The sequence below is a fragment of the Triticum urartu genome, chromosome 3A, assembly GCF_056163025.1.
Source record: "Triticum urartu cultivar PI428250 chromosome 3A, HENAU_Tu73, whole genome shotgun sequence".
Taxonomy (NCBI): Eukaryota; Viridiplantae; Streptophyta; class Magnoliopsida; order Poales; family Poaceae; genus Triticum; species Triticum urartu.
Genome location: NC_141875.1, coordinates 235,416,324 through 235,438,282, shown reverse-complemented (window position 1 = coordinate 235,438,282; position 21,959 = coordinate 235,416,324). Strand labels below are relative to the sequence as shown.

At 45.8% G+C, this 21,959-nt stretch overlaps 3 protein-coding genes across 5 annotated transcripts; 1 reads left to right on the top strand and 2 right to left on the bottom strand.

Annotated features, from left to right (window-relative positions):
* Nucleotides 1–1,178: 1,178 nt before the first annotated feature.
* LOC147979320 (uncharacterized) lies at nucleotides 1,179–6,165 on the bottom strand. The gene is made up of 4 exons (XM_087546835.1): nucleotides 5,768–6,165; nucleotides 5,540–5,615; nucleotides 5,348–5,436; nucleotides 1,179–1,817 (listed from the first exon to the last, which is right to left on the bottom strand). Exons 1-4 carry the CDS (start codon nucleotides 5,938–5,940, stop codon nucleotides 1,679–1,681), a joined length of 477 nt encoding a protein of 158 aa, XP_087402961.1. The 5' UTR covers nucleotides 5,941–6,165; the 3' UTR covers nucleotides 1,179–1,678.
* On the top strand, nucleotides 3,180–4,563 carry LOC125543685 (uncharacterized). 2 transcript variants are annotated; one of them, XM_087546837.1, is made up of 6 exons: nucleotides 3,180–3,310; nucleotides 3,411–3,603; nucleotides 3,702–3,806; nucleotides 3,919–4,172; nucleotides 4,247–4,319; nucleotides 4,426–4,563. In XM_087546837.1, exons 4-6 carry the CDS (start codon nucleotides 3,994–3,996, stop codon nucleotides 4,525–4,527), a joined length of 354 nt encoding a protein of 117 aa, XP_087402963.1. In that variant the 5' UTR covers nucleotides 3,180–3,310; nucleotides 3,411–3,603; nucleotides 3,702–3,806; nucleotides 3,919–3,993; the 3' UTR covers nucleotides 4,528–4,563. The 2 variants fall into 2 exon arrangements, with proteins under 2 accessions (XP_087402963.1, XP_087402962.1); XM_087546836.1 differs by lacking the exons at nucleotides 4,247–4,319; nucleotides 4,426–4,563 and having other exon boundaries at nucleotides 3,919–4,057.
* A 47-nt stretch (nucleotides 6,166–6,212) lies between the features above and the next one.
* On the bottom strand, nucleotides 6,213–9,264 carry LOC125543684 (uncharacterized). Of its 2 annotated transcripts, none has more exons than XM_087546834.1 (6): nucleotides 9,125–9,264; nucleotides 8,176–8,366; nucleotides 7,896–8,048; nucleotides 7,534–7,786; nucleotides 6,621–7,437; nucleotides 6,213–6,518 (listed from the first exon to the last, which is right to left on the bottom strand). In XM_087546834.1, exons 4-5 carry the CDS (start codon nucleotides 7,777–7,779, stop codon nucleotides 6,844–6,846), a joined length of 840 nt encoding a protein of 279 aa, XP_087402960.1. In that variant the 5' UTR covers nucleotides 7,780–7,786; nucleotides 7,896–8,048; nucleotides 8,176–8,366; nucleotides 9,125–9,264; the 3' UTR covers nucleotides 6,213–6,518; nucleotides 6,621–6,843. The 2 variants fall into 2 exon arrangements, with proteins under 2 accessions (XP_087402960.1, XP_048563087.2); XM_048707130.2 differs by lacking the exon at nucleotides 6,213–6,518 and having other exon boundaries at nucleotides 6,743–7,008; nucleotides 7,157–7,437; nucleotides 8,176–8,967.
* Nucleotides 9,265–21,959: the final 12,695 nt, after the last annotated feature.

Below are 21,959 nucleotides of genomic sequence, written 5' to 3'. Positions count from 1 at the left end.
GGGTGCAGTCTAGGTTAGATCCAAAAACCATGGGGATGACTTTCCCAGATAAGCAAGTTAGGTACTTAGACAGGGAGGCATTTGGTAGGATTATAGGTGTGGTGTCTGGCAATAGGCCTGTTAAATTTGGACCACTGAAAGATAGGGTCAAAACTGTTGAGAAGGTGCAGTCGTTGCTTGGCTTAGAAGTTAGAGCGTCCGCTGGAATTAAGGTAGGGGATCTGCAGAAACTAGCTCAGATATGTGATCCTGAAGAGATGTCAGCAAAGCAATTAGACACGGCACGCGTAGCCTACACATTGCTTGTTTTCTGCACCCAGGTGGAACCAAGGGGTGCCCAGGCAAACGTGCCAGATGAGTTGCTAGCATGTGTAAAGGAGCCTAGCAAGATTGGGGAGTACGACTGGGCGGGGTACATCCTTACTCTCACCAGGCGAGCTGCAGAAAAATTCAAAGCTGATCTCCTAGCTGGTGCAAAAACATACACTTTAGGCGGGGTGGAATCTTCTGCTTCAGGTTAACAACTTTACAGATTTAAAAAAATTAATGTATTTTCATGAAATGTTGGCTGTTTTGCATGAACACATTCTTGTTCTCTTGAAAATCTACATCTTTTCTGCCTCGAGTGGATCGATTTCAAGGCAGCAAGCATCAGCACCGACCTGGTGCCTAAGATTGCCGTGTACTCTTCGGAGAAGATGGAGGAGCTCATCACTTTGGTTGAAGAAGACCGGCAGAGGGCAGATGAGCACCGGAGATACAAGGTTAGGATTGGAATTACTAAACAAAGACAGCTCTGGCTTCATTTCGTTGGCTTCGAACCATAAAACAAAAATTCATTTCTCCCCTGGGCTGTGAAATTTACAGTCTGTCTGTTTTGTATTGCAGATAAGGCCATAGGGGAGCATGGGTGGGCTTCCTATGAGGTGGCTCCCGATGATGGCAGCGAGAGTGGGTGAAGATGCAGCATCCAGCATGGTCGAAGTTGGAGAGGTGAGCAACCTGGTAAATATGTTTATGCAGACCAATGCACTCTGATCTATTTAGGTGATGGTCTATTCTGACATGTTTAATGTTCTGATATAACTGCAGGGGAAAGGATAACATAATGGCTATGATCGAAGACCATGTCATGCCAATGCTTATGGATGCTGTGATCAGGGTTGCAGCAGAGACAATTGAAGAAAACAGGAGCTCGGTTGTGGAGAGTATAATCATGTAGGTTGATGATCAAAAGAAGAAACTACAGTATTGTTTTGGAAGCAAGCTGTACCCTAATGCTGTTAGCATGGCGCACGAAGCAGTGTGGGGCGGTGTGGGGCGGTCGCATTATTAACAAAATATTCGATATGTAGAACTATGAGTGCACTGATAGCTGATAGGAAAAAGTTCCAAAAATTGCAGACCGAGGAGGCAACATCTCACTTGTTGGCGCTGATGTAGGTTCTGGTGCTGGATCTTCTCGCAGAGAACCATCTGGATCAGGTAAATGATTCCGCAACCGAGGAGCTCCATTCTTTGAATTTCTGGAATGTAGGCTATAGAGTGCATGACCATGAATTTGATTGGGGTTGACGTTTGCTTGCAGTTGCAGTTGCTGGTGGGGAGGCAGGCGATAGCCGTTTTCATATTCCTTGGAGTGCAAAGGCGTGGGTTGGCGTAGAGGCTACACGCTTTGTCAACCCAGCTGATCAAGCTGATGCGTGTGCAAGCAGCGTTGCCTTGCATCGACGATGGCGCTGCCAGCCCTTGTTCCAAGTATTGCTGCTGAAAGTGATGACGAGGTTGCCCTGCATGATGAGGACATTGCATTCTGCCTGCGTTCAATGTTTGCATCCCCGGGTTAGTAAAAAAGAATCTGTAAAAATTGAAAAAACGAAGGAGGGAATTTGACTGATATTGTGGTAATATCAATTGTTCTAAAAAAATGTAATAATTTTGTTGCAGGCAAGGTAAGCGTTGGTCCTGAAGGGCTGGCTGCAAAAGCACCAAGCTGGGAGTGTGGCAGTCATTTATCAAATGATGAGGCGTACGCGCGAGAATTGGAACGGAAACTAGAAAAAAAAGGTGACAACAAGTCGTGGCACCCTTTATAGTGCTTGCAATTTCCAGAGAAAAAGATCTGATATCGTGTTTGTTCTCAACACAGAGGTTGACGCCAATGATCTAGCTGAGGACCCCCTGGCAGTTTCTGCATGCAAAGGCGCTGTTTCTACTCTGGTATCAACAGTGGAAGGTACGAAAAAACAAAACGCATTGGCCGTATGGACAACTGTATTGGTTGTCGCATGTTTTGAGAGTTTTTTGTGCCCCGGTAGTTGACTAACCTAATTTTGGAAAAAATTAATAGTGCCTGCTTATGGATCAAGTATGATGGTGGTCACGGGGATGGGGACACTTGCTCTGCTGAGAGTGCTGGGCGGTACGGCTGCATCGCCAGGACATCCTGGAGGAGATCGAAAGAGACCAGCCGAAGAAGGCGAAGATCCTTGGCCAAAGAAGGTGAGGTTTTTGTCTGACATTGTGTCACGATCGACACCGGACATCGGCAACAAATCAAACACACGAGCGGTCGGGCACGAAGGCCATGGTGACCAGGCTGTCCCTGTTGAGCCGTTGTCCAGCAGTGCTACCGTTGGTGGGCCATCAGCAAGTGGGGCCGTACAGCACATATCAAAACGTAAGCCCCCCGAGATTAGTTAAATCCACTTGATGTGGGTGTTGCATCAGCTTTGTTAGGAGTTTATTTAAAACTAATTGTTTTATTTCTGACTTTTTCCAGATGACAAAGGAAAAGAGGCTGTGGTGCCAGAGGATCCCGTTATGGAGGCGATCCGTAGAGCAATGGCTGGAGGTAAAGGAACCATAATCATCTTGACTCCCACACCAGGACGGACTGTGCAAAAATTAGCATCGCCTTATTAAAAAAATTAAGTGTGGTCTGGGTGTGAAGATGACTGACTCTTGCATTATGTGTGTGTGTTCTTGCAGGTGGACCAATGATTTCTGAGGGCAGGCAGCGTGCTCCGGTGTGGGAAACAGAAGGTGCGTGTCGTAGCATCCTCTTGCTCTTTTTCCTATTTCTGAAATGAAGTCTGAATATTGCAAAATTTAGTTCTCGGTCATCGGGCTAATTGTCACCATACACAGCTCAAGTTCCGTCACATCTCCGTATGTTCATCAAACCCAAGGATGAGGTTAGAGAGAAGTACCCTGGGAGACTGGGACTGCACCCCGATGAACCTATAGGATGAGATGTAATGGGCTGGCATGATAAGATGAACAGGTGCTCATCCATGGAGTTGGCAAGGTAAATAAAAAATGCACATAAACTGTTTATAAAAATTCGGTCCCGGAGTGGTCTGAAGACTGTAGTCTAATCAAAATTATAAAATGGTGAAACATGGAAGGAAATGGTATTGTCACACACACCCGGACAGGACCAACCTGACAGGGACCCAGATCCAGATTTACTTCGATCGTGATGGGGACCCTGATGTTGATCACATGGTGAATATGTGGTGGCTGGTGAGGAAGGAGGAGACAATTCTATTTGCTGGTTTGCCGGAATGCTTCAGGATGATACCAGATTTCAGGCTTGGTGTAAGTGAAACAGATTTAATGCTTGTTAGCATGTGCATTGGAGTTAGAAGAAAAGTTGAGGAACTAACATGAATCATGAAAAAATAATCTATTCACAGGACCGGCTAATGGAGGTAGAAAGAGCATCGGAGCTTGACTTCGGTGAAATTGCAACAATGATAACCGAAGAGCACACTGGAGTGAGGATTGAGGCCTGCCAGAATGTGAGATCTTGGACCTTTTATAGTTTAGCTGACATAAGCCTCTAACTCTGCTGCCAAGTTTGGTGAACTTTTTTTGATTCTAACTTTGTATGCAAAACAACAACCGGCGCAGGTGATGCTGATACTGAAGCATCGGGATAGCTAGGCAGTGTATGCCATTGATCTTCAGAAAAAGAAGTGTCTTGTAATGGACCCAGTAGAGACGGACGAGTTGCCTCACGAAATGGAAGATAAGCACACGGCGAACGCAACAAGGGTGATATCTAATTTGAGACGTTGCATCCACGAGTGCATTCCTGCTGTTAGGGTGTCAACTGCAGGGTGGACATTGCAATTCAGCACTGGCATGCACCGCAGCTGCGACATGTAATTTTTTTGTCTCGATGGACTCCCATTTGTTCGGTTACTTGTGTCGTACATGATGCTGACTGTGTGACTAGGGAGGAAAGCTGGATATATGCGATGCACTGCCTCCGGGACTACAATGGGGAGAAGGTTTCTAGACTGACTGATGTAAGTAGGAAGACTTTGGATGACATGACTTAATACTTGATTGTGCAGATTGTTTTAGTTGTCTATCCCTGCTGACTGCCCGAGATGTTGTTGGTTTATGTTTCAGAGGCAGATCGAGTTCCTAGGGAAGTCTCTTGTTTACAAGATGGTGAGCATGAAGGAGAACAGGGCACGCCTCCCTTACTGCATGAAGGTCAACACCGAGTAGCGATGAGGGGATGGGCGTGGGAGGACGAACTTTTGGGCTGTAGAATGAGGATGAAGATAGTGAGGACAAGCAGAATTGTCTAAAATCCTCTTCGGCCTCAGGGATTTGAGTTTAAGATGCTCGCTGAGGTTGGTTTCGAGGGCAGACTTACTTTTTGGTTTGAGAATTGTGATGGAGTCAGTGAGAACTAACAGGCTGGTGCAATCCTGATCGCCCTCGGGGGGGGGGGGGGGGGGGGTGTTTCATTTGCTCCGAGAGGTTTATTTATGTAAGAAGTTAAACAAGTTGGTGTCGTAATCTGGGCGTGCCCCTAGGCATTTAGATAGTTTGGCTCGTAACTATGCTAGTATCAACTATGTGAACTTCGGTACGGATACCTCTATGGAAGTATGTCCTGTGCTAAGTTTTGTTAATCTGGTCTAGGGTGCGGTTTGTTTTGGGTAATTTGAATGGACATGCAAAAAGCTAGAAAGGAGGATCCTCGGGTGTCCTCTTGTGCGTTAGTAGGGCTAGTACAAGTAAAAAGATCCACTGGTGTGTTAGCCGCAAGAAAACGGAGGAATCATGGTGGAACAAAATGGAATAGTTAAAACCAAAATAGCAGGTCTCAAACATGCAGCCCGCTTGTGGAAAAAAGGTCTTGGTGTTCGCTGAGCGGTTTGATTAAGACTCAAATACTAAGAGTAGCACAGAAGGTCTCGTGTTCCATGGCCAGAAATGAGTCATTGAACGAAAAAAAGGAAAACCATGTCCAATAGACATGGGTTGCAGCTACTGAGACGTGTTGTCATTGAAATCCCCAGAAGGAGCGAACACTGACCATATTGCGTCAGCTGGGAGTGAAGATTGGTTCCCCTGCAGCTTCATTGCATCTTGCAGCGCACATAGCTTAGTGGTCTTAAGGGTGTCCTACAAGGTAAAACGGTCGGAGAATGTTATCATTAAAGAGTGAAGACGTATGTCGGGCATCAAGTATGAAATTGAGGTAAGAAAATTCAAAAAGGTTACACACCCTTGTTATGGGGACTCGTAATTTATCTCCGTCGTGGTACCTGATGGTATGCATAACACAGTACCCGGTTTCCTCCCTAACACGTATTATGAAAAGGAGAAGCAAGTATTAGAACGAGATAGCAACAAGGAAATAATGTCCTCAAATTCTATAAAACTTGTGAACCTAGGTTGACAGCGAGCATGCCTAGTGAATGCAGTGTCAAAGAGTTGAGGAAACTTAGTTGACCAATTTTCTTTTGGCGTAGGCCATACTGCGAAGAAGTCTTCCAAGCATTGGAACAAAGCATCATGGAGCCGGGACGCTATGAGCTCGTGCCGCTCCTTCTGCTCAGCATTCCATACCCCGCCACCAACAGAGGGAGCGATGATGTGGATCACCCTTTGGAGCATGTCCCACATGTAGAGAGCCCACCCCTCTCGAAGTATTGCTGGGATGTAAAACTACAGTTTTTTTGTTTTCGGAGACACAATTTGTGAGCTCTAGTCGTGCCATTTGTGTCACAGGGGGAGAAAGGGTTTGCTCAAAAGTATTGGCGGGGTAAAAAACATTACTAGTTGGCATGCCTCTACTGCGTGCTGCACAACCGGACCAATAAACTGATTCTGGATCTCTAAAAACCTAGAAATACTTGAATTTTCGGCAAGGGCTAAGGTCTGCAAAGAAGGAACAATTAAAACAATTCAGGAGGCCATTATGATTAATGCAGGTGGCGAAACAAAATGGGCTGCGCGGAGAAATGAGAAATGAACCGAAGACATTGCTAGCATGGTGCATTCGTATCGAGAAATAACATTCGAGGATGTGGCGGTGTGTTAGGCAAGGTGTATCCAAATTAGCTTCGCTGTCCATCTGCATTAGTTGACGTATAAGGATGGAACCAAGCTCGTGATTGAGCATGCTATTGCTGATGATCTGTAGTTGGATTTCGACACCTCTGATTCTAATCTCCCGGGGGGTACCATGAACTATCAAGTTTCTGTTACAGACAGTAGCATAAGATAAAGTTAGAACTCTGGTGTTTGGACGGAGGCATGTGATATATCAGCATTAGAACATCTATTGAAAAGAAAAAACTCACTGTGCCAGCTGATTGTCGGGCAGCGATGGCAGATAGGCTTCCAGCAAGTCGGCTATATCAGTTTTAGGAGGCACGACTGGGCGGCCTTTAAACCATGGATTCCCTGCATAGCTCCTTGATGATACGTATTTCCGTTTGGGTAGCTCGGCGGTGGAGATGGAAAAGAAAACGCCTGTCTGGTTTTCTTGAATACTATCGACGTATATGTCCTTAACTGCTTCAGCTATGCATATGGCATACTGTTGTATGGCGTTGCATATGGCGTCGCTTCTTCCATGATGTTTGTCCTTGTTGTGGCTTGATGTGGCCGCATGATGGCCGGGTTTGCGTGTTGGCTCGGTTTGCATGCTGCCTTTTCGCACGCCGCTTCTCTGTGGTGGACTTTCAACTGTAGGGGAGAAAGGGCAATAACAGAGGAAATTGCTTTAGCAACATATAGAACAGAAAAATAAATTTGGCATGGATAATTATCGCAGGATTTAAAAAAACATTCGCAGTCGGAGAGGTCCAACTTGAGACCGCTAAGTTTGTGATACTTTAGAGTGTGGTATGAAGCTTGTGCACTGTGCGTGGCTCCAGGAAGAGCAAACTTGCGTTTTTCGCGGCATGATGCGCTTTCCTCGTCTAGCGTCTGCGGTCTAACAGGGCAATCAGAAAAACCCCTAGCAGTGCAGCATGTGCATCCAGAAGCAAGCGCTGACATTAGCTTGTCTGTGAAGTTGACCATGTCATTCTGGATATTTTGCCGAGCCGTGGTAAGATGGCGCACCGCCCGTGCATTCTGTTCACGGAGAAGAACCGCTATCGTTTGGGATGACTGCAATAGGAGATGCGAGTTAGGTTCAGTTATGGAAACCAGAATGACAGGAAGGTGAAGACAATACTAAGAAAAAACAGAGTGCGAGCTCAATACCATAGTTGGGTATCGATTTGTGATATAGTTCGAGTAGTCAACAGCGGTCATTTGCCTTGGGGGCGTGGTCTTCTTGGCAACTGCGACCATTGGAGATGGGCGATTGACTACACTGTCCTTCGGTACAGTAAGGGAGGTGCCGGCGCACGCGTGGCGGGAGAGGGGACCAGGTTCGAGACAATGGCGGGTTGTCGGTGCGGGGCTTGTCAGTCTGAACGCTCTGGGAGTAGCATACGGTCGCTGCATCTCTCAACTGCAAATGTTAAAACATGAGACAAAGAAAAATAAAAGGTTGTTCAGTTGGGTGTGCGGTGGGGGCTCATCAATGGCTAACGACAGTGGTTTATTCACAGATATATTACCATTGATGACGCGAATGACGGCTCAGGTACTCCAACGTCGGACGCCATTATAGTCATGCGCCGCAAGGTGTCCTGGTCGAACATTTTGACCCAAGGGAAAACATCATGTTTCAGGTTGAATATCCCCAAGTCAAGGTTATCAAGAAGAAACACCTGGGCCACATAATAAAAAGGTTGATAACAAATCATGATCAGTATTGAGATGAAGGATTTTGCTTATAGTACCATCATAGTTGGTTTGACTTGATGGTGGAAAAAGGGGTGAAATGATTGTCATTACCTGAAGGAAAAGATGGCATCCAGTAAGGTTTGCTGTCGTGACGCCATTATCCATATCAACCTTCAGTTTTGTGACCGCATCAAGCAAGGCCTGCAACACATACTCGCACCAATTGAACTGGGCTATCTCTTCGGTATTAGCAATGGCGCCCCAGAAATTGATGCTCTTGTAGTCATGTTTCGACGAAGGATCTAGGAGATGACCCATTACAAAGATCACGAACGCTATCAGAAAACAGTCTTTCTCCAACTTGCTTGATTCTTCAGTTATGTTCCGCATCATGAACTCCTCCGCAACGCGCAAGCTGTGTGCTGCGGACTGGTCCATGCCTAGGGTCTTTTTTATAAATGAAACAGACTCTTCGTTGATGTTGCCATTCGGTCCACGCACATCCCTGTTGCCGCATGGGATCTCGAAGACCTTGGCCACATCCGCTGGCTTGAACGGGAGAATTATCTTTGGATTAATAACAAATGCACGTTGGGTGACATCGACCTTGCTCATTGCCCAAGCACTAAGCTTGAGTTTTAACTTCTGGATCATTGGCAGCTCTAGCACCCCCCGAATCCTATCTCTTTTACTAGCCGCCGCTTGTATTCACTGAAACTGTCGATAATAGTGACAACGTGCCCGACAGAGCTCCTAGAAGTGAAATTAGGTGGAATTGCGTCAGATCGGCTGCCTGACGCACTAGTTCGCCTGCTATCTGATGATTTCGCCGGTGTTGGTTCAGTTCGGCGGCCGCCGGCGGCGCAAAAATCATCGGAGCTAACTGACCCAGCCATTTCGTACCTACGGCAGAAGAATAGAAAAGTTGTGGTGACTGGGTGTTGGCATCGGACTAAGGTCAAAGGGGATCCCGGGACCAAGCTATGGGGATAGTGAATTCAAAGAGCGAGATCCGCGGCTGCCTAAAGATCGAGGCATGGGGACTTTGCGAGAGGGGTACCTTTGGTAGAGGAGCTTCGGCGAGACAGTCGCGGCCGCCGTCGTGAGGTCGGGGCAGCGGCGGAGTCGCCGCTGAGTTGGTTGTAGATCTGGTCGTGTGGTCGGCCACGGCCCGGGTGGTTCAGGCTGTGAGGAAAGGCCACAACCAGCGTGATGTGTGGGTGGGAAGGAATCCAGAATGGTCCAGTCCAACCAACGGGTCCAGTCATCTGTAATTAATTTAATTAATGGACACATGCAACTTTTCGACATAATACAGGAAAGTACTTAATTAAGCATCATTTCGTTGCATTACAACAGACACATACGGCTTGGTACAGCAGAGTTACTTAGAACAGATAAACGAAGACGGCTACGGGGTCTAGCACAGCACAGACCCCATGCTAATGACACACGCGAAAGGTAGTTGCTACTGCCTATTACATTAATCGCTGGTGGAGCGAGACATAATGACCATGGCACATATGGCGATGAATAGTGCGAGAAGCAATGCCGTGGCAGTGAGGTTGGTTCCCGCGACTACAAGATTGAGCTTCAAATATCTGACCATGGCTAGAATTGCTCCAATATGCTGGTCCACCGCCGGAGCTGCAACTTGGGGCGCCCCCTCCTAGATCTGGTTCTGGACCCCGTTGGCACCAAGATGAGCCGGGAGAAACCTAGCGTACCCCTCCTGCCACTCATAGAACTTGCATCACCCGGCCTGCATTCGAAAAACACAAGACATCAAGTCAAACACAAATCGGGGTTTCGATCTGATGCGTACATATCAGAGAAACTTTCGATCTGATGCCTACATATCAGAGACACTTACATCTTTCTGGATGCATTTGTAGAATCGCTGTCCGGACTTCAATGAACTGGCTCCGCAGACGTACGTGAGGATCTTGTCGCCGCAGTACGGACAAGGGATTAGAGGCAACACCTCCTGTGAGGCCGGGTGCTGGCTGGAAGATGACGAAGAAGCCATGGCGCCGATGGATCTGGAGCTCGGAACAGTACTGGATATTTCTGGAGTAGTGTGGAGGAAGAAGCCTGGTGCGGATCTGCTGGAAATGTGTCGGCCGGTGGGTGGGGGTGTGGAAAACGGCCGTTACCTGGGCCGGGTGGTACAGAACTCACGCCCCGTCTGTGCCGATCGACGCGCTGTCTGTTCTGTCCATACATGAGCTAACGCCGTCTCGGATTGTACCGTTGTGTGAGGCCGCTGTCCAGAATTTCGACCGCAGTATACATCATAGAATACATGTGCACGCGCGAATCTCGAGCTCAGTGGGTGGTCCAGATTCCGGGAGCATCTGGACCCGAGAGCCAAGTTGCTTTTCCGACATGCTATGGATTTTATTTATGGTAACTGGCAGGAAAGTTTTCAATTCTTGTATTCATTCAAAGGTGAAGTGGAGAGGACTAGCCCATGTAGTATTGTAGATATGGACCACCACACCGTGGAGTACACATTCAGGGGAGTGACAAAGACCAAGGAATGCTTTAGGAGGGTTTTTGTCTGCTTTGAGGCTTGTCGCCGGGGTTTTTTGGCAGGCTGCAGGCCTTATTTGGCTATTGATGCCACTTTTCTCATAGGGAGGTTTAAAGGACAATTAGTAGCAGCTTGTGTAGTTGATGCACACAGTTTTGTATTTCCAGTTGCCTACGGTGTGCTGGAGACAGAGTCCGAGGAGAGCTGGACTTGGTTTTTGCATAATCTGCGCCGGGCTATTGCACATCCCAATGGGTTGGTCATTCATACAGATGCCTGCAAAGGTTTAGAAGTGGCCGTGGACAATGTGTTCCCTGGAGTAGAGCATAGGGAATGCATGCATCACCTTGCTGCAAATTTCATGAAGAAATTCAAAGGAAAGGTGTATACCGACAATTTATGGCCAACATCTTTTAACTTGCAGTGTGAAGAAGCACAACTACCACTTGAGGCAGTTATACATGAATCCCAAAGTGAAATAATGCTTGGAAACACAGCACTCCAAGTTATGGGCCAGAAGCCAAATCAGTGAACTGAGAAAAGTTGACTATGTGCATAATAATCTAGCAGAGTCTTTCCACTCAACGATCCGGAAACTAAAGGGTCATTATGTGGTGGATTTGCTTGACATGATAAGTATAGAATACATACAGAAATTTCATTATCGTGCAAGAATAGCCGAGGCAAAATTCAGGGGCCACATTATCATCCCTGTCGTGATGAATGAACTGAAGCAGAAAACAACAGGCTTGGAAATGAACATGACTCTTTGCTCGGGGACCACAGCAGATATATCATATTTGGATAAAGAGAAGATGGAATGGAGATATCCAGTGAATTTAGAAGCTAGAACTTGCAGTTGTAGGCAATGGCAGATAACTGGGTTGCCATGCATTCATGCCTTGCTTTTCATCACTTCTCTCCCAGGTCCAGCAGGGAACATACAATAGTATGTGCATGATTACTACTCTATTGCAAGGTTCAAGTCCACATATGCTTATGCCTTGCCTGTTATGGAGGGAAAACAACAATGGGACATGGTGGACCCTGGATTCAAGGTTTATGCTCTAGTTCTGAAGAGAGCAGCAGGTAGACCAAGGAAGAGTCAAATCAAACCTCGCAGCGAAGGAGCTGGACTTGGAGCGAGGAAGCGTAAGTGCACAAGGTGTGGTGGGTCTGGTCATTTCGGTAAGTATTTTGATAACACAGTAGATCCAACGTTCGAAGAGAGTTTCGATGAAGGTTGCGATGAAAATGTTGGTCAGCAGCCGGTTACCTCAATAGATGATGAAAATGATGGTCAACAACCGGTTGCATGAGATGAGGATTTTGACGAGGTTCCAAATGATGATGGTCACCAGCTGCATGATTTTGACGATGATCCAAAATATCCTCCAAATAATGATTCAAGTGAGGCTGCAAATGGTGATCCAAGTGAGGCTCCAAATGGTGATCATGGTGATCCAAGTGAGGCTCCAAATGGTGATCCAAGTGAGGCTCCACATGGTGACCAACCTTCTGTTGTTGTGAGTTCTGCTAGGTATGTAAATCTTGCAAGGGTCAAATACTACTGTACATTTATCACTTGACATGATCTCATTACCCTTTTATGTTTTGCACAGCTCTATGGTAGGTTTGAAGAAGATGCACAAGGTACCGACAACCAAGAGGAGAAGAGATGAAGCAATGAGCACAAGGTGCACGAGGAGCAAAGTGATGGCAAGAAGCTCAAGGAACAGACAGAAGCCCCAACACTATTTATGAATGATTATGAAACATTATGAATAATGTTGTATTTCTGTTGGATGATGTTGGACCTATGTTAGAACTATGTTTGAATGATGTTGGACCTATGTTAGAACTTCAAATTTGACATGCTATATGGATGTTGGAATTCTTTTGAAACTTTGGTAAACTCACATTCATGAAAAATGTGCTAAAAAAGAGCTCCAAAGGTAGGGTAAACGGCCTCATTTCTAAGAAAGATTTTTTTGACCTTGTCTAAATGAGCCAAATAACTTTCCTACACATATATTCTATATACACAGACTATGTGCGCTTGTTTTCCTTTTTTTTTGATTTTTTGAATTTTGTTTTGCTCATTTGAATTCTGGTCAAACCTAACTTTGACCAAGATTTAAACAAGTCTAAAACATCAAAATGAAAAACTAAGCCTGGATCCTTCTTAGTCAATCCAAAATGAAGCCGTGGTGAGGTTTTTGAAATTTTCATGAAAAACGTGCTAAAAAAGAGGGGTCAAAAGGTAGCGTAAACGAATTCATTTCTAAGCAAGGTTTTTTTTCGACCTTGTGTAAATCAGCCAAATAACTTTCCTACACATATATTCTATATATACAGACTATGTGCGCTGGTTTTTCCATTTTTTGATTTTTTATTTGTTTTGCTCATTTAAATTCTGGTCAAACTTAACTTTGACCAATATTTAAACAAGTCTAAAACATCAAAATGAAAAACTAAGCCTGGATCCTTAGTCACTCCAAAATGAAGCTGTGGTGAGTTTTTTGAAATTTTCATGTTCATTTCCCCAAAACACTTCTCTTCACTTCATAGAAGAGAGTTTGAGATACTCGAGATATTGTTGGAAATATGCCCTAGAGGCAATAATAAAAGCATTATTATTATATTTCTTTGTTCATGATAATTGTCTTTATTCATGCTATAACTGTATTATCCGGAAATCGTAATACACGTGTGAATACATAGACCATAATATGTCCCTAGTAAGCCTCTAGTTGACTAGCTCGTTGATCAACAGATAGTCATGATTTCCTGGCTATGGACATTGGATGTCATTGATAACGGGATCACATCATTAGGAGAATGATGTGATGGACAAGACCCAATCCTAAGCATAGCACAAAGATCGTGTAGTTCGTTTGCTAGAGCTTTTCCAATGTCAAGTATCTTTTCCTTTGACCATGAGATCGTGTAACTCCCGGATACCGTAGGAGTGCTTTGGGTGTATCAAACGTCACAACGTAACTGGGTGACTATAAAGGTGCACTACAGGTATCTCCGAAAGTGTCTGTTGGGTTGACATGGATCGAGACTGGGATTTGTCACTCCATATAATGGAGAGGTATCACTGGGCCCACTCGGTAATGCATCATCATTATGAGCTCAAGGTGACCAAGTGGTTGATCACGGGATCATGCATTACGGTACGAGTAAAGTGACTTGCCGGTAACGAGATTGAACAAGGTATTGGGATACCGACGATCGAGTCTCGGGCAAGTAACATACCGATTGACAAAGGGAATTGTATACGGGGTTGATTAATCCTCGACATCGTGGTTCATCCGATGAGATCATCGTGGAGCATGTGGGAGCCAACATGGGTATCCAGATCCCGCTGTTGGTTATTGACTGGAGAGTCGTCTCGGTCATGTCTGCTTGTCTCCCGAACCCGTAGGGTCTACACACTTAAGGATCGGTGACGCTAGGGTTGTGAAGATATGTATATGCAGTAACCCGAATATTATTCGGAGTCCCGGATGAGATCCCGGACGTCACGAGGAGTTCCGGAATGGTCCGGAGGTAAAGAATTATATATAGGAAGTGCTGTTTCGGCCATCGGGACAAGTTTCGGGGTTATCGGTATTGTACCGGGACCACCGGAGGGGTCCCGGGGGCCCATCGGGTGGGGCCACCTGTCCCGGGGGGCCACATGGGCTGTAGGGGGTGCGCCTTGGCCTATATGGTCCAAGGGCACCAGCCCCTATAGGCCCATGCGCCTAGGGTTTCCATGGGGGAGGAGTCCCACTAGTGGAAGGCACCCCTGAGTGCCTTGGGGGGGAGGGAAACCTCCCTGGCCGCCGCACCTAGGAGATTGGATCTCCTAGGCTGGCGCACCCCCCCTTGGCCCTCCTATATATAGTTGAGGAGAGGGAGGACTTCATACCTCAGCCTTTGGTGCTTCCTCTCTCCCTGTTACGTCTCTCTCTCGTAGTATAGGCGAAGCCCTGCTACTGTGACGCCCTGCATCCACCACCACGCCGTCGTGCTGCTGGATCTTCATCAACCTCTCTTCCCCCCTTGCTGGATCAAGAAAGGAGGAAACGTCATCCGTTCCGTACGTGTGTTGAACGCGGAGGCACCGTTCGTTCGGCGCTAAGATCATCGGTGATTTGGATCACATCGTGTTCGACTACATCATCCCCGTTCTTTGAACGCTTCCGCTCGCCATCTACAAGGTACGTAGATGCATCTAATCACTCGTTGCTAGATGAACTCCTAGATGGATCTTGGTGAAACCGTAGGAAATTTTTTTGTTTTCTGCTACGTTCCCCAACAGTGGCATCATGAGCTAGGTCTATGCGTAGTTCTCTTGCACGAGTAGAACACAAAGTAGTTGAGGGCGTTGATTTTGTTCAATATGCTTGCCATTACTAGTCTTATCTTGATTCGGCGGCATCATGGGATGAAGCGGCCCGGACCGACGTTACACGTACTCTTACGTGAGACAGGTTCCACCGACTGACATGCACTAGTTGTATAAGGTGGCTAGCGGGTGTCTGTCTCTCCTACTTTAGTCGGATCGGATTCGATGAAAAGGGTCCTTATGAAGGGTAAATAGCAATTGGCATATCACGTTGTGGTCTTTGCGTAGGTAAGAAACATTCTTGCTAGAAACCCATAGCAGCCACGTAAAACATGCAAACAACAATTAGAGAACGTCTAACTTGTTTTTGCAGGGTATGCTATGTGATGTGATATGGCCAAAGTTGTGATGAATGATGAATGATCTATATGTGATGTATGAGATGTTCATGCTATTGTAATAGGAATCACAACTTACATGTCGATGAGTATGACGGTGACAGGATGATCATGGAGCCCAAGATGGAGATCAAAGGAGCTATGTGATATTGGCCATATCATGTCACTATTATTATTTGATTGCATGTGGTGTTTATCATGTTTTGCATCTTGTTTGCTTAGAACGACGGTAGTAAATAAGATGATCCCTCATAATAATTTCAAGAAAGTGTTCCCCCTAACTGTGCACCGTCGCTACAGTTCGTCGTTTCGAAGCACCACGTGATGATCGGGTGTGATAGATCCTTACGTTCACATACAACGGGTGTAAGACAGATTTACACACGCAATACACTTAGGTTGACTTGACGAGCCTAGCATGTGCATAGACATGGCCTCGGAACACAGAAGACCGAAAGGTCGAGCATGAGTCGTATAGAAGATACGATCAACATGAAGATGTTCACCGACGTTGACTAGTTCGTGTCACGTGATGATCGGACATGGCCTAGCCAACTCGGATCATGTTATACTTAGATGACTAGAAGAGGGATGTCTATCTAAGTGGGAGTTCATTAATAATTTGATTAGATGAACTTAATTATCATGAACTTAGTCTAAAATCTTTACAATATGTCTTGTAGATCAAATGGCCAACGTTGTATTCAATTTCAACGCGTTCCTAGAGAAAACCAAGCTGAAAGACGATGGCAGCAACTATACGGACTGGGTCCGGAACCTGAGGATCATCCTCATAGCTGCCAAGAAAGATTATGTCCTACAAGCACCGCTAGGTGATCCACCCGTCCCACAGAACCAAGACGCTATGAACGCTTGGCAGACACGTACTGATGACTACTCCCTCGTTTAGTGCGGCATGCTTTACAGCCTAGAGCCGGGGCTCCAAAAGCGTTTTGAGAGACATGGAGCATATGAGATGTTCGAAGAGCTGAAAATGGTTTTCCAAGCTCATGCCCGGGTCGAGAGGTATGAAGTCTTCGACAAATTCTTCAGCTGTAAGATGGAGGAAAATAGTTCTGTCAGTGAGCACATACTCACTATGTCTGGGTTACATAACCGCTTGACTCAGCTGGGAGTTAATCTCCCGGATGATGCGGTCATTGACAGAATCCTCCAGTCGCTTCCACCAAGCTACAAGAGCTTTGTGATGAACTTCAATATGCAGGGGATGGAAAAGACCATTCCTGAAGTATTTGCAATGCTGAAATCAGCAGAGGTAGAAGTCAAGAAGGAACATCAAGTGTTGATGGTCAATAAAACCACTAAGTTCAAGAAGGGCAAGGGTAAAAAGAACTTTGAGAAGGACGGCAAGGAAGTTGCCGCGCCCGGCAAGCAAGCTGCTGGGAAGAAGAAGTCAAAGTATGGACCCAAGCCTGAGACGGAGTGCTTTTATTGCAAAGGGAAGGGTCACTGGAAGCGGAACTACCCCAAATACTTAGCGGACAAGAAGGCCGGCAAAACAAAAGGTATATGTGATATACATGTAATTGATGTGTACCTTACCAGTACTCGTAGTAACTCCTGGGTATTTGATACCGGTGCCATTGCTCATATTTGTAACTCACAGCAGGAGCTGCAGAATAAACAGAGACTGGTAAAGGATGAGGTGACGATGCGCGTCGGGAATGGTTCCAAGGTCGATGTGATCGCCGTCGGCACGCTACCTCTACATTTACCTACGGGATTAGTTATAAACCTCAATAATTGTTATTCCGTGCCAAGTTTGAGCATGAACATTGTATCGGGATCTCGTTTAATACGAGATGGCTACTCATTTAAATCTGAGAATAATGGTTGTTCTATTTATATGAGAGATATGTTTTATGGTCATGCTCCGATGGTCAATGGTTTATTCTTAATGAATCTCGAACGTAATATTACACATATTCATAGTGTGAATACCAAAAGATGTAAAGTTGATAACGATAGTCCCACATACTTGTGGCACTGCCGCCTTGGTCACATAGGTGTCAAACGCATGAAGAAGCTCCATGCAGATGGACTTTTAGAGTCTCTTGATTATGAATCATTTGACACGTGCGAACCATGCCTCATGGGTAAAATGACCAAGACTCCGTTCTCAGGAACAATGGAGCGAGCAACCAACTTATTGGAAATCATACATACTGATGTGTGCGGTCCAATGAGTGTTGAGGCTCGCGGTGGCTATCGTTATGTTCTCACCCTCACTGATGACTTAAGTAGACATGGTTATGTCTACTTAATGAAACACAAGTCTGAAACCTTTGAAAAGTTCAAAGAATTTCAGAGTGAAGTTGAGAATCAACGTGACAGGAAAATCAAGTTTCTACGATCAGATCGTGGAGGAGAATACTTGAGTCACGAATTTGGCACACACTTAAGAAAATGTGGAATAGTTTCACAACTCACGCCGCCTGGAACACCTCAGCGTAATGGTGTGTCCGAACGTCGTAATCGCACTCTATTAGATATGGTGCGATCTATGATGTCTCTTACCGATTTACCGTTATCTTTTTGGGGCTATGCTTTAGAGACTGCCACATTCACTTTAAATAGGGCTCCGTCGAAATCCGTTGAGACGACACCATTTGAATTATGGTTTGGGAAGAAACCTAAGCTATCGTTTCTAAAAGTTTGGGGATGCAATGCTTATGTCAGGAAACTACAACCTGAAAAGCTCGAACCCAAATCGGAAAAATGCGTCTTCATAGGATACCCTAAAGAAACCATTGGGTATATCTTCTACCTCAGATCCGAAGGCAAGATCTTTGTTGCCAAGAATGGATCCTTTCTGGAGAAAGAGTTTCTCTCGAAAGAAGTAAGTGGGAGGAAAGTAGAACTTGATGAAGTATTACCTCTTGAACCGGAAAATGGCGCAACTCAAGAAAATGTTCCTGAGGCGCCTGCACCGACTAGAGAGGAAGTTATTGATGATGATCAAGATACTTCTGATCAAGCTCCTACTGAAATTCGAAGGTCCACAAGGACACGTTCCGCACCAGAGTGGTACGGCAACCCTGTCTTGGAAATCATGTTGTTAGACAACAGTGAACCTTCGAACTATGAAGAAGCGATGGCAGGCCCGGATTCCGACAAATGGCTAGAAGCCATGAAATCCGAGATAAGATCCATGTATGAAAACAAAGTATGGACTTTGACTGACTTGCCCGTTGAACGGCAAGCCATAGAAAATAAATGGATCTTCAAGAAGAAGACAGACGCGGATGGTAATGTAACCATCTATAAAGCTCGACTTGTCGCTAAGGGTTATCGACAAGTTCAAGGGGTTGACTACGATGAGACTTTCTCACCGGTAGCGAAGCTAAAGTCCGTCCGAATCATGTTAGCAATTGCCGCATTCTACGATTATGAGATATGGCAAATGGACGTCAAAACGGCATTCCTTAATGGTTTCCTTAATGAAGAGTTGTATATGATGCAGCCGGAAGGTTTTGTCGATCCTAAGAATGCTAACAAGGTGTGCAAGCTCCAACGCTCGATTTATGGGCTGGTGCAAGCATCTCGGAGTTGGAACATTCGCTTTGATGAGATGATCAAAGCGTTTGGGTTTACGCAGACTTATGGAGAAGCCTGCGTTTACAAGAAAGTGAGTGGGAGCTCTGTAGCATTTCTCATACTATATGTAGATGACATACTTTTGATGGGAAATGATATAGAACTCTTGGACAGCATCAAGGCCTACTTGAATAAGAGTTTTTCAATGAAGGACCTTGGAGAAGCTGCTTATATATTAGGCATCAAGATCTATAGAGATAGATCAAGACGCCTCATAGGTCTTTCACAAAGCACATACCTTGATAAGATTTTGAAGAAGTTCAAAATGGATCAGTCCAAGAAGGGGTTCTTGCCTGTGTTACAAGGTATGAAATTGAGCTCAACTCAATGTCCGACCACGGCAGAAGATATAGAAGAGATGAGCGTCATCCCCTATGCATCAGCCATAGGTTCTATTATGTATGCCATGCTGTGTACCAGACCTGATGTAAACCTTGCCGTAAGTTTGGTAGGAAGGTACCAAAGTAATCCCGGCAAGGAACACTGGACAGCGGTCAAGAATATCCTGAAGTACCTGAAAAGGACTAAGGAAATGTTTCTCGTTTATGGAGGTGACGAAGAGCTCGTCGTAAAGGGTTACGTCGACGCTAGTTTCGACACAGATCTGGATGACTCTAAGTCACAAACCGGATACGTGTATATGTTGAATGGTGGAGCAGTGAGCTGGTGCAGCTGCAAACAGAGCATCGTGGCGGGATCTACATGTGAAGCGGAGTACATGGCAGCCTCGGAGGCAGCACATGAAGCAATATGGGTGAAGGAGTTCATCACCGACCTAGGAGTCATACCCAATGCGTCGGGGTCAATCAAACTCTTTTGTGACAACACTGGAGCTATTGCACTTGCCAAGGAGCCCAGGTTTCACAAGAAGACAAGGCACATCAAGCGTCGCTTCAACTCCATTCGTGAAAATGTTCAAGATGGAGACATAGAGATTTGTAAAGTACATACGGACCTGAATATAGCAGATCCGTTGACTAAACCTCTCCCTAGGGCAAAACATGATCAACACCAGAATTCCATGGGTGTTCGATTCATCACAATGTAACTAGATTATTGACTCTAGTGCAAGTGGGAGACTGTTGGAAATATGCCCTAGAGGCAATAATAAAAGCATTATTATTATATTTCTTTGTTCATGATAATTGTCTTTATTCATGCTATAACTGTATTATCCGGAAATCGTAATACACATGTGAATACATAGACCATAATATGTCCCTAGTAAGCCTCTAGTTGACTAGCTCGTTGATCAACAGATAGTCATGATTTCCTGGCTATGGACATTGGATGTCATTGATAACGGGATCACATCATTAGGAGAATGATGTGATGGACAAGACCCAATCCTAAGCATAGCACAAAGATCATGTAGTTCGTTTGCTAGAGCTTTTCCAATGTCAAGTATCTTTTCCTTTGACCATGAGATCGTGTAACTCCCGGATACCGTAGGAGTGCTTTGGGTGTATCAAACGTCACAACGTAACTGGGTGACTATAAAGGTGCACTACAGGTATCTCCGAAAGTGTCTGTTGGGTTGACACGGATCGAGACTGGGATTTGTCACTCCATATAATGGAGAGGTATCACTGGGCCCACTCGGTAATGCATCATCATTATGAGCTCAAGGTGACCAAGTGGTTGATCACGGGATCATGCATTACGGTACGAGTAAAGTGACTTGCTGGTAACGAGATTGAACAAGGTATTGGGATACCGACGATCGAGTCTCGGGCAAGTAACATACCGATTGACAAAGGGAATTGTATACGGGGTTGATTAATCCTTGACATCGTGGTTCATCCGATGAGATCATCGTGGAGCATGTGGGAGCCAACATGGGTATCCAGATCCCGCTGTTGGTTATTGACTGGAGAGTCGTCTCGGTCATGTCTGCTTGTCTCCCGAACCCGTAGGGTCTACACACTTAAGGATCGGTGACGCTAGGGTTGTGAAGATATGTATATGCAGTAACCCGAATATTGTTCGGAGTCCCGGATGAGATCCCGGACGTCACGAGGAGTTCCGGAATGGTCCGGAGGTAAAGAATTATATATAGGAAGTGCTGTTTCGGCCATCGGGACAAGTTTCGGGGTTATCGGTATTGTACCGGGACCACCGGAGGGGTCCCGGGGGCCCACCGGGTGGGGCCACCTATCCCGGGGGGCCACATGGGCTGTAGGGGGTGCGCCTTGGCCTATATGGGCCAAGGGCACCAGCCCCTATAGGCCCATGCGCCTAGGGTTTCCATGGGGGAGGAGTCCCACTAGTGGAAGGCACCCCTGAGTGCCTTGGGGGGGGGAGGGAAACCTCCCTGGCCGCCGCACCTAGGAGATTGGATCTCCTAGGCTGGCGCACCCCCCCCCTTGGCCCTCCTATATATAGTTGAGGAGAGGGAGGACTTCATACCTCAGCCTTTGGTGCTTCCTCTCTCCCTGTTACGTCTCTCTCTCGTAGTATAGGCGAAGCCCTGCTACTGTGACGCCCTGCATCCACCACCACGCCGTCGTGCTGCTGGATCTTCATCAACCTCTCTTCCCCCCTTGCTGGATCAAGAAAGGAGGAGACGTCATCCGTTCCGTACGTGTGTTGAACGCGGAGGCACCGTCCGTTCGGTACTAAGATCATCGGTGATTTGGATCACGTCGTGTTCGACTACATCATCCCCGTTCTTTGAACGCTTCCGCTCGCCATCTACAAGGTACGTAGATGCATCTAATCACTCGTTGCTAGATGAACTCCTAGATGGATCTTGGTGAAACCGTAGGAAAAAATTTTGTTTTCTGCTACGTTCCCCAACAGATATCACATAAGACACATGAACTTTTCGTTTAAATGTATGTAAACCTTGTTTATCAACTTAAATCGTTAGTATATGACATAAGAAGACTATGTGCGCATGTTTTTCATTTTTCTGATTTTTATTTAATTTATTATGCTCATTTTAAATCTGGTCAAACATATCTTTGACTGCTCCAATCCCTGCTAACCCTAGCGCTGA

Coding starts and splice junctions, on each gene's coding strand:
- LOC147979320 (XM_087546835.1), bottom strand. CDS start 5,940: ATGTGGGACATGCTCCAAAGGGTGATCCACATCATCGCTCCCTCTGTT. Junction 5,616..5,767: donor CCTACGCCAAAAGAAAATTG/GTCAACTAAGTT, acceptor AATACGTGTTAG/GGAGGAAACCGGGTACTGTG. Junction 1,818..5,347: donor CTCCCAGCTGACGCAATATG/GTCAGTGTTCGC, acceptor CATTGAACGCAG/GCAGAATGCAATGTCCTCAT.
- LOC125543685 (XM_087546836.1), top strand. CDS start 3,261: ATGGGCTGGCATGATAAGATGAACAGGTGCTCATCCATGGAGTTGGCA. Junction 3,311..3,410: donor TCATCCATGGAGTTGGCAAG/GTAAATAAAAAA, acceptor GAAACATGGAAG/GAAATGGTATTGTCACACAC. Junction 3,604..3,701: donor TACCAGATTTCAGGCTTGGT/GTAAGTGAAACA, acceptor ATCTATTCACAG/GACCGGCTAATGGAGGTAGA.
- LOC125543684 (XM_048707130.2), bottom strand. CDS start 8,718: ATGATCCAGAAGTTAAAACTCAAGCTTAGTGCTTGGGCAATGAGCAAG. Junction 8,049..8,175: donor GATGCCATCTTTTCCTTCAG/GTAATGACAATC, acceptor TATGTGGCCCAG/GTGTTTCTTCTTGATAACCT. Junction 7,787..7,895: donor CGTCATTCGCGTCATCAATG/GTAATATATCTG, acceptor TAACATTTGCAG/TTGAGAGATGCAGCGACCGT.